Source organism: Myotis davidii, unplaced genomic scaffold, assembly GCF_000327345.1.
Source record: "Myotis davidii unplaced genomic scaffold, ASM32734v1 scaffold96, whole genome shotgun sequence".
NCBI classification, from domain to species: domain Eukaryota; kingdom Metazoa; phylum Chordata; class Mammalia; order Chiroptera; family Vespertilionidae; genus Myotis; species Myotis davidii.
This window is the reverse complement of record NW_006289416.1, coordinates 1882112-1893348: the sequence shown is the minus strand read 5'-3', so window position 1 is coordinate 1893348 and position 11237 is coordinate 1882112. Positions and strand designations below refer to the sequence as shown.

The following is an 11237-nucleotide window of genomic DNA, read 5'->3' as shown; positions in this document are numbered from 1 at the left end:
CTGTTGAAAGCAGGATGGAGTTTGCTCAAAAAATAAAAAAATGCAACTTCCTTAAAATCCAGAGATTCCACTTCTGGGAATTTATCTGAATAAACCGGGAATAATTCCAAAGATTATATGCAGTGTTATTTACAATAGCCGAGATTTGGAAGCAACCCAAGTGTCCATCAGTAGATGAGTGAATTAAAAAAAAAAAAAAGCTTTGGTACATTTACATGGGGAATGGAATACTACTTGGCCATAAAAAGGAAGAAAATTTTACCCTTTGCAACAGCATGGATGGAGAACATTATGCTAAGTGAAATGTCAGTCAGAGAAAGACAAGTACCATATGAATTCACTTACATATGGAATTTAATGAACAAACTGAACTACCAAGCAAAAATAGAGACAGACTCATAGATAGAGGGCAGGCAGACAGTTCTGATGGGGTGGGAGCCGTTTGAGAGGTGCGGGTGAAAGGATTGAGCAAAAGAAGAAATAAAAAGAGAGAGAACTCATGGACATGGACAACAGTGTGGTGATTGTGGGAGGTAGGGGGTAGGTGGAGGTGGAGGTGAAAAAGGGCATAGAAGAGATAAATGGTGATGAACTAAAATAAAATAAAATAAAATCCAAACTTTTTAACATATACCCTTCAGAACCGGAGTATATGTCCAGTCACTAACCACACCTCAGTGCACACGTTAGCCTCACTGACGTCTTCACTGTCTACCCTCATGCCTTTGGCTTGGTGTATTCTAATACTTTGGCCAACAAATGTTTGATCTGGGTCTGAGACGGCACTGAAGATGTAAGATTGAGATGCAACTTGCTTCCCAGTTCCACCACTGCCTACCCAAGTGTAAAACTTTTACCTGGCAAAGGCAGGAACACTCAGTGGAAGGAAGAGTAGGGCTATTCACTAAAGCTGTTTCTGCAACAGCCACGAGCTAGGCACGCTTAGTTGTCAACCATTGGCTCTCCTTCAGAGAGGCATTGACAAGTATAGATGATGGATATCATTTTGTTCATTAAATCCAACTATCCCTATTTCTGATCGTTATTATCAGGCAGTGCTACCTAGCTTTCAACTAACCAAGACATTTCTGTTATAGTACAGTGGGCTATTCATTTTCAAAGACACAGTCACTAAAAAAAAGTTTTAAGTATGTATTTTGTGTCCTGTATAACTAATTTTAAAAATGACTTTTTCTAGGGTCAAAGAATGTAATATACTTCAGAAAACAGAACTAAAATATCTAATAACTTATGATCAGTATAAAGCAATATGCAATTTATCTATTTAACTTTACAGATGATTCATGCTAAAGAAATTCATGAGAGATATGTTCCAGAGTTCTTATTATAAACCTCATGAAGGAGACTGTGTTAAGCTGATGTTTGGAAGGCAGGAAGAATTATATAAGAGGAGGAAAAGGTGCTTCGGGCCAAAGAAATAATGAGCACAGGTGCGGAAGTTGGAAATGAGCTGGCCTGTGTCTATAGCAGCAGGTGAGGGATAGGCTGGAATGTTGGATAATTGAAAGTACTTCAAACCCAGAAAGCGTTTCAAGGGTTTCATAGAAGGCTGTGCAGCATCACTGGAGCTTATGTTGTGTATATTGGTATGTTTCCGGAATATGAAATGAAGGAGATGGTTAAGGAAGATCTGCCTCATAGACTGGTAGATTGGCAAGATGAAGGAGAGACTGGGGTCAGAGCTAAGAAAGCAGGAGCCTGTGAAGGAATTGAGGTACGACTGGTGTGAATCTGGAGTAGTGCATGCATTGGAGGGAATACATGTGTGAAGGAAGAACGAACAGGGTTTTTGAGGGTCGAATTTTTATCAGTGAAAGAATGAGCAGTACTAAATGACCACAGAATTTTCATCTTGAGTGACAGGATTACAGTGTTATTTTTGACAGGCACAGGAGCTAACCTGAGTGATGAAAAAAAAAAAAAAGTTCCATTTCTTGTTAAAAACTTTGATTTTGAAGAGCTCTCTTAACCTGGTTTCTTTAGAAAACAGAGCGTGATGCATTATTTGCAGGTACACATCCTGAGCAATGAGGGTGCCAAAACAGGGGAGCGAGGTGAGAAAGGACGTGTATGACACATGCAGCGCTGCTTCCCTGGACTGCCTCCCCTCACCATCCTCCCCCCGCCCCCACTACAAGCTCAGGCTTACTAGATGTTTACGAGGTGTTTCTTTCAGCTCACAAGACTTTTCCATACATACAGGGTGGGAAGAAAACCAGGGTTGATTAGTCTGTGGGTGAGAAGAAGAGGGAAATCAACCTCCTTGGCTCCCTTCACGCTCTGGTTTCTCCTCAGTCAAAATTTCCTCCAAGGGTCATTAACTCCCTGATCCTTAGGGTGCCAGAGCCGTACCTGGAAGTGTAGAATTTTAGTCAAGATCTGACATAGTGGGAGGAGCCCAGAATTCCAGGCATACAGCTGGTCAACCAGGAGTGGCAGCCGGAGGGAGGAGCTGGCACTGCCAGGGAAAGTGATGTTGTCTGGGAAGTGCTGGGCACCTTCGCAGGCAGAACACATCAGGTATACAAAACTTGTCTCAAATCTGAGCAATAACTCCTCCAAGTGAAATTAACTTGCTGAAAGTTGAATATATGGGATCAAAGACTGGAGTGAGCCTTGTAACAAAAGGTACAGGGTCAGAGTTTATAATTTTCTCTCCCATCAAGTTATAATTAAAAGTTGGGCTCTAATTGGTTTGGCTCAGTGGATAGAGCTTTGGCCTGATAACTGAAAGGTCCCAGGTTAAATTCCAGTCAAGGGCACATATCTGGAATGTTTGGGGCTCAATTCTCAGTGAGGAGCATGCAGGAGGCAGCTGATCAATGATTCTCTCTCATCATTGATGTTTCTATCTCTCTCTCCCTCTCCCTTCCTCTTTGAAATCAATAAAAAATATATTTTTTAAAAAGTTGAGAGGATAGGTAAGCCCTGGGGAAAAGAACATTCAGAGACAGAAGGAGAAAATGAGAACCTAACACTAGAAACCGAGGAACATAAGGGAAAGGTAAGGGAAGAAGAGAAATATGGCATGATCACATAAAAAAACAAGGATAAAAACAAAAACACGGTATTAAATCCAGGAGAGACCTATGCATGGATCTGGTAGTGGGGAACATTTTGGAGAAGTAACTATTGAACAGGGTCCAATGTGGCAGAGTAGTCCAGAGGAATGAAGAGAGAACAATGGAAGTTGAATCTGGCAACAATTCCCTTGTGTTGTTAAATGAAATAAAATACCTTTTATATTCCAAAACTGGATATAGAATAATATATTTCTCTGTGAGACAAAGTCCTCAAGGGAGACATTCCATGAGCTCATAAAGGCCTCAGATTTGAGTATCTCCTTCACACATCTACATGTTAAGACGGTCCAGCCTTCAGGGTCTTCAATGATTCAGGACCCGGGTAGGTTGTAAGCACATATGGCCCCAGCTGGAGTCAGGGTTCTTTGGGAAGCCAAGAGAGTTGGCAGTGAGGGTGCACATGCAGAGAGCACAGTGGTAGTTCCTAGGGAGCTTAGTTCAAGGCCACTTGAGAATGCAGTTTGAATAGGGGTCTCTGGATTGAATGCTTATATGGGAGTGGGGGTCGGAACATCTCCCAATTTGAAATTTACATCACCCACATGCTAACACAACACAACTTGTTCCATTTCCTTCCCCCCCTCTTCGCCCCCCAACAAAGAAGGCAGGATTTTTTGGTTTCTTTTAGGTAATAGTTTTAAAGGATTTGTGATGATAAATTTGAGCGTCTGAGATTCAGTAATATTTAACTCTTAGACAACTAAGAGATTAAAGATGGAAAATAATTTCTCCTAACACTAAGTTAGAAAATCATTTGCATCATGCTGTAAACTAGGAAGCAATGTAAAGCGACAAAAACCTGTCCCTAGTACATAATTTAAAAAATCTAAATTTCAAATCAGCAGACCTGGTCTACTTCCATGTTGACTATATGCCACAATATAAGTGTGAGCTCCTTGAATGCATAGCTAATGTAGGTAGTCTTCCACTGTAGCAAATGCACAGGATCAATTCCTGACCGAGCCATCAGTCCTAAACATTGTGTGGCCTGTCCCATTGCTAGGGTAAGTGGAGGTTAGAGATAGATGTAGGGAATACATGAAAATCAAAGTAAAGAAAGAAAATGTGGGAATTCTGAGGGGACATGGGAAAATTATCTATGGAGAGCCCTGGGAGGTCAGTCCATAGAGGAGAGGGGGAGAGGGGGAAAGAGAGAGAGAGAGAGAGAGAGAGAGAGAGAGAGCTATAATGCTGTGCACAGAACGTAGGGCTGAAATTAAGGTGATGACCACACTGAGGGTAGTCACAGAGAAACAAGCAGTATAGAATAGTTGGCTTCTGAAACAGAATGCCTGGACCCCAAAGGAAGCTCCACCACTCCCGGCTTTGACCATGGCAATTTACTTGGTCACTCCAGGTCTCAATTCCCTCACTTGAAAAAATAAACATATTATATGACTTAAACTGACTTTGCCTGAGTTTCTCCATCTGTGAAATGGAAATAAATGTGTAGGTTGAAAAGAGAGATATATAATTGCACTAATCAACGAGTATAGTGCTTTTGAAAAGATGGAATGCTATGGGGCCATGTGATTTACCACATGGTGTATTCAGAATATCCCAATCAAAATCAAGCAGGCATTGAAAGAGAGCTGTGAGCACAATTCAGTGAGAAAGGCCATCAGGACAGCAGCCTTGTTTTCTTTTCAGAGCAGCTGCCTTCTCTGAATTGGTGAAGCTGTACAGTAGCTTTGCAATTATGATGTGTATGCCTATGCACTTTACTCCTACAAAGTCATCTCCACGTTCATCTGCTTAGTCATTAAGTTTTATGGTGGAAGTTGAATGCTTAATGAAATTGAAGTTTTGAACTGTTTTTATGGCCTCGACGAAAATCTCATTTACCACAGAGTAGCTGTGAAAAGATGTGAATGACAGATGAAAGTGTATAGCATTATTATAAATGGAAGAGGAAAATTAGTTCACAGAGAAACAAAGCTGACATCATTTTCCACCATTTTTTCCACTGCTTGATCACTTCCTCCATTCTTTCATTTGTTCATTTACTCATTAATTCACCTACTCAACAATCATTTACTAAACACCAATTGAAGTAACGAGGACATGGTCTATTTTTACAAAGATTCTAAAATATAGATGGGAAAACTGATAGGGCCATAGACAAAACAATTCAATATTAAACATGCTACTCATACTAGTACTTTTGTTTGGAAGTTTTATAGGGAATGGTGACTATAGAGTAGAAATTCTCTAGCGTAAGATTCAAAGAGAACATGAGACAATAGGCAATGCTTATGGGAGTTGAAACTGTGTGTGGCATAAATTAAATTTGGTGCCTTTTAAGTAGGCTGGAATAATGAATGAACCAATAAATAGTCTGAAATACAGATGTCCTAGTCCAATTTACATTATTTGAACATTAATTTTACAAGCTCTCTTTCTGTGTATGTGTATGTGTTTCTATCCCCAAAAAAATGAAAAGTTACAGAAAACTAAACTGCCAATTTTTATATCTATCCTCAAAAATCAACTAAACTGAACAATTAAGCCAGTGGCTATGAGCATATAAAAAGTCAGGAATTAAAGGTCAGAATACAAAAGCATTCACTAAGGTTACATTTAGTTAAATTAAATGGTTGGGGTTTTTTTCATAAATTTATTTGATTTTAGGAACACCATGGATGATGTACAAATACTGTTATGTTAATTTCAGCAAATTATGTGACAAAGTACCAGTGGAGAAAGGACACAATGCAGTCTGGGGATTCTCAGCTGTGACACAACTACATACACAGTGTCAATACGCAAATCGGTATCAAAGTGGGAGTAGTTGCTTCACAAGGCGCCCCGGCCTTAGTGGATATTTTTTACCAACAATTTTTTGATAAAAGGAATGCAGCAGTAGAGAAAGAGATTAGTGGTTGATTAGGCCTGAGGGCCTTGTTGGAAAATTAGGAATGACTGCTAATGGCTACAGAGTTTCTCCTGCGGGTGCAGAATGTGTCCTAAATATTGATTGTGGTGCTGTCTATACATCTCTATGAACATAGTAAAACCATTCAAGGGAAAAAAAGTAATAATATCTGTCTCATGCCTCAGCAACATACCAAGGTCTTGGGGTTAGTTCTGGTAAAAAATAATTTATTTTCACTTAAAATCGTGGTGGTTTTCAACGGGAAGGTTAATGCGTGGCTCAGGAAGGAGCCCAGATGCTCTGAATCCAAGGTCAATGTTGGCCTAAAGCAACTTCCCCTCTGGGGCCCCTATGAAGTCTGTGTCCCCTGTGCATGATCTTCCATTTCAAGTCCTAAGGGACTTGATTCAGAGAAGCTATATGAGGAGGAAAATCATTCTGGACAAGGACACTCAGGGGACACTGCTGCAAATTTCAGCAATTGAATCAGATTCTGTCAAGCAGGGGAACTCAGGAGCTCTCTGCCAGGCAGGAAGCTAGGGGATAGGCACAGAGGCCGTGTGCAGGCACAGCTGTGAGCCCTTCTACTGCCTGCAAAGCAGTGACAAAGAAAGCCCGCTTCCCTACTCTGAAGAACGTTCTCTGATTGCCTGAGGAATAGAGAGAGGAGAACACACAGCAGATATTTTAGGCCCCTGCCTTTGAGAAGTTATCTTGAGTGTTTTATTGGGTTATTCTGGAGAAAACGCTAACCCTGCAATGCAGGTCTGAAGGTGCCTGCCACTTAGGAAGACAGCAGGGTATAAGACCTTTTCCATAGATTGGTCCTATACATCAGCTCCTCAGCTTTTAATCTCTCTCTCTCTCTCTCTCTCTCTCTCTCTCTCTCTCTCTCTCCCTCCCCCCCCCCCACTGGCTCTACAAAAACAAAAACAAGCCATCATGTACCCTCTAAGTTTCAAGGAAGTGAACCCTGCCAAAAATCACATGTATCTGGAAGAGGACCCCAGCCTAAAATGAGATCACAGCCCAGAAACACATTGACTGCAGCTTTGTGGGACTGAGCAGAGGACATAGCTAAGTCATGCCAGATTCCTAACACATGGGAACTGTGAGATAATAAGTACATGTTTATGTAGTCCTATAAAACTAATACATCTAATACATTGAACACAAATAAAATTGTCCTTTGTGGTTTTTATTTAACTTATTTACAAACCTTAGTTATTTTTGCTACAGATTCTTTCTGACATAATTTTTTAAAGTTTTGTCTCTGGTTATTTTGCTTCCTTTTTTCTTATACATATTATGTAAACAATTGTGTGCATTGGGAAACTCCTAACTAACCAGGCTTGGTGGGCTCCTTAGGCCCCATACCCTTTTCTTCCTCACTGAAGTGAACAGCAATGAAACAAGTAAAATTTAATCTTTGAAAGCTGACTCTCTTCAGATCTCTTCCCCTCTAAAGTTTTGTGGCATACAATCAAGTAGTTTTTTTCTCTGAAATTTTAGGAAATTTACCAGGCAGTGTTGTTAAGAGGACAACCCAAAATATAATCACTTTATTGGGTTGAACATTTTATAAAGTATCCTTGCAAACATAATTAGAGCCTCTAAATTACCTCACAAGACTGGAAGCTAAAATATCCTGGTCCTGTTTCTTAAAGGGTTCTTGGTTTACAAATGAAGAAACTAAAGCCCTTTGGGTTTAAGGATGTTTCTCAAACTAGTAAGTAATAGAAGTAGATGAACCCAAGATAGTCAACCGCAAATACCTTCTCTTTTGTATTCCCTTGCAGACTCTAGCAAGTGTTCTTATGGAATCAAAATCTGTCCTATGATAACCTGGCTGGTGTGTTTGACATTATAGAATTTGAGACACCACTTCAGATGCCAAGGTTTTCCGGCATCTGAAACCAGCAATACACATTTTAAACTAGTTGTAGATGTTCTTTTTCCTCCTAAAGATGGAGCCTCGTTGCTTTAACATAACATGGCCATGTTTCCTCAGATTTTCATCTTGCCCTTCTTATCCATAAATAAATTCCTCTTTTGGGATGAAAATTATGCCCAAAGTAGCTATTTCTTAGTTATCTATTCCACCTCCTGAGAGATTCAGCTCTCAGGAAGCTGGGACAATGACAAGGTTATCTATGACTCTGAAGACTTAGACAAACGCCTGGGTGGCAGAAGCTCTCTAACGCTCCACAATCACCTCTGATTCAATGTAGGAACACGTATAGGAACTGCATCTCCCATTGTTCTTCCTGCTTAGAAACATGGGGGTGCAGTAACGTATGTTCTTTTAGGAAGGACTCAGAAAAATACGCGTTGGGCAGAGGCTAATGCCATAGCACACATGCCTCTGTAGCCATTGCACTGTAAGAATTACTAAGCCACGCAGAAGACTGAAGACATTGGTCAGCTTGGTTTAGTGAAGAGTTAACTGAATCTAGGGCCAAAGGCATGGGTTTGAGTGTCAGCTGCTGCTTACCAGCTAATCATTTTCCTTCCCACAGCTTCGATTTCTCCATCTTTGAAATACGGAAAAATTGAAATTTGCCCTATCTACCTCATAGGGTCTCTGTGAAGACAAACTTTTAAAAACTGAAATAATGTGGGTCATATAGTGCTATATAAAAGTAAAATTCTACCTACATGTGAATAGGTACATATCTATTTTTTCCAGGGCTGCTTATATGCAAAGTCCAGCACAGCTCAGACATACATAAGGGGCTAGGCAATCACTTTCTCTTTATTTATTAACTGACTAAAAATGTGTTACTTTGGAAGAATTAAAAAATATTCAGTAAGAGTCCTTGTTGCTAGCCCTAGAAAGCAAAATCCTAATAGAATATTCCATATTCTAGAGACAAATGCATAGAAAAGTGGGTCACAGGAGCCCAGAGCTGCTTTGACCTTGAGTAAGAATGTGGCTTTCAGAGGGTAGAGAGAGAGTGCAGTGTCCATGGCTTTGTGGGGGAAAGTTCAGAGGGAGAAGTAAAAAATGCTAGAAGCCTAAAGAGCATGATGCTATAGGAAGTGTGTTCTTTCACTCATTAACACATTCATTTTACTCAGCAAACGTTTATTGAAGTATCCCCATGTGCCAGGTAGTAAGCCAGCTGTTAGGGATATTAAGATGAAAACATGGTTCTTAGTCACCAGGATCTAGTGCAGTGGTTCTCAACCTTCCTAATGCCTCGACCCTTTTTTAATACAGTTCCTCATGTTGTGGTGACCCCCGATTTCATTGTTACAAATTGAACATAATTAAAGCATAGTGGGTCCGCGGCTCCGAGCTCCGCCGGCTGGTTGCGCGTCTGAGTCGCAGCCCAGTTGTTGCTGATTCCTGGAAGGATACATCTACATTTTTGTTTCAAGGAAATTTGGAGACACAAAATGGAACAGAGCAACGACAAAGAGGGCCACGATGTGGTGGGTGGTCATTTTGATCTTCCCGTCAAGAAGGCGATTAATTTTTCCCCTCCGCTATACAGACAGCGTTACAGCTTCGTTAACGATTTAGTGAATCAGCACAAACCCAAGAAGGTGGCAGACTTGGGGTGTGGCAATGCTTCCCTCATACAGATGATTAAATCGCACAGTTGCCTGGAACTGATTGTTGGAGTAGATATCAATAAAGATAAAATAGGATCGCAAAGGTGCAGACTGTCTCCATTCTCGGGGGAGTACCTAAGCCCCCGGGACCTGAATCTGTCCATCATCTTGTACCACGGCTCTGCTGTGGAGAGAGATTCTCGTTTGCTTGGATTTGACTTAGTCACGTGTATCGAGTTGTAAGTATTAAACGCATTCCTTCTGTATCATTGGAAAAATGTCACTGGATTAGTTTTGTAAACTTTGTTCCCTAAATGTAATCTGGATTTTTATTTGTAAAGAAAATTGCTTGTCGGTGGGGACTGGCCTGTTACCACCCTGTCTCATCCGGGATGGGCGAAGGAAAGGATGAGGCCCTTTCAGGTCACTGTTACATCCTCCAAGGGGGGATACATCAACGTAGAGACAGACCTTGTTTTCCGAAGTCAGTTAGGGAAATCGTGCAAGTGAAGCTCGATCTGACTCGATCTGTCCCCGCTGACCCTTTCAGGATAGAACATCTGGATGCGGAGGACCTGGCCAGGTTTCCCGAAGTCGTGTTTGGGTACCTGTCTCCGGCCATGGTTGTCATCAGCACGCCCAACTCGGACTTCAACCCCCTGTTCCCGGCAGTGACCTTGAGAGACTCAGATCACAAATTTGAGTGGAACAGGAAGCAGGTTCAGACCTGGGCCTTAGGGGTGGCAGGTTTCTACCATTACGCCGTGGAGTTTACTGGCGTGGGGGAGCCACCGGAAGGAGCTGAGCATGTTGGCTACTGTACCCAGATAGGGGTCTTCCGGAAAGTCGGAGCGCCGGCCACGGAACCGTGCGTGGCAGAGCAGTGTGGTCAGCACATTTATAAGATTGTTTATTCCGTTTCATATCCGAGTTTACAGCAAAAGGAAGTCCGCAAACTCGCATTAGCAAATGAGGTGTCTCGGCAAGTCCAAAGCATGAGGCAGAGATACGTCTCCAGCCTGCGGATCCTACAGCGCGGCGAGGGGAACGGCCACCAGGTCAGCGACACCGGGCTCGTCACCTTCTCTGGACCAGTCTTCACAGAACTTGAGAAACTCAAAATCGAGAAGTCCCCCGAACCGTTCCGCTTTGGGAATAAGCTCTACGTCCCGCTGGAAAGGCTGCTCGCTTATCCCAAGGTGAACCGCCTGTGCGACAGCGTGGACACGATGCGAGCGCTCATCGCTGACACGGTGAGGCTGAGCAGGGACGGGTCCGCTGTGAAGGTCGACCTGCGCGATGCGAGTCCGTGAGCCGCCCGTCCTGAGAGTCAGGGTCTCAGCCAAGGGAGAGCTCACCGAGGATGCTCTCGTGTAGCCATTATTCAAGTAACTTAGTTTTGAGATTACGTGACACGTTGTTGTTGTGTGTTTTTTAATAGGCTTGTTTTGTTTGGGAGTGTTTGTAGAGTTCCTGATATGCTTGGTTTTTGTTGCTGTTGGCATTAAAGAATGTTAAAGAAAATGGAGCGTTTACAACTTTTTCCCAGGGGGTAAGGGTAGCTTTAAAGTCTCTCTAGGATTCGCTACTTCCTTGGGGCTAAATTCTGATCTCTCATACTTAGCCTAAAACAGTGGTTCTCAACCTTCCTAATGCAGCGACCCTTTAATACAGTTCATTCATGTTGTGGTGACCCC

The 11237-nt window shown here is 42.0% G+C and overlaps 1 protein-coding gene across 1 annotated transcript; it reads left to right on the top strand.

Moving 5' to 3' along the window:
• The first annotated feature begins 9279 nt into the window (after nt 1-9279).
• Nucleotides 9280-11064, top strand: LOC102773992 (small RNA 2'-O-methyltransferase). The gene is made up of 2 exons (XM_006761850.2): nt 9280-9779; nt 10091-11064. The coding sequence occupies exons 1-2, from the start codon at nt 9382-9384 to the stop codon at nt 10851-10853; spliced, it is 1161 nt and encodes a 386-aa protein (XP_006761913.1). The 5' UTR covers nt 9280-9381; the 3' UTR covers nt 10854-11064.
• The last annotated feature ends 173 nt before the right edge of the window (nt 11065-11237 follow it).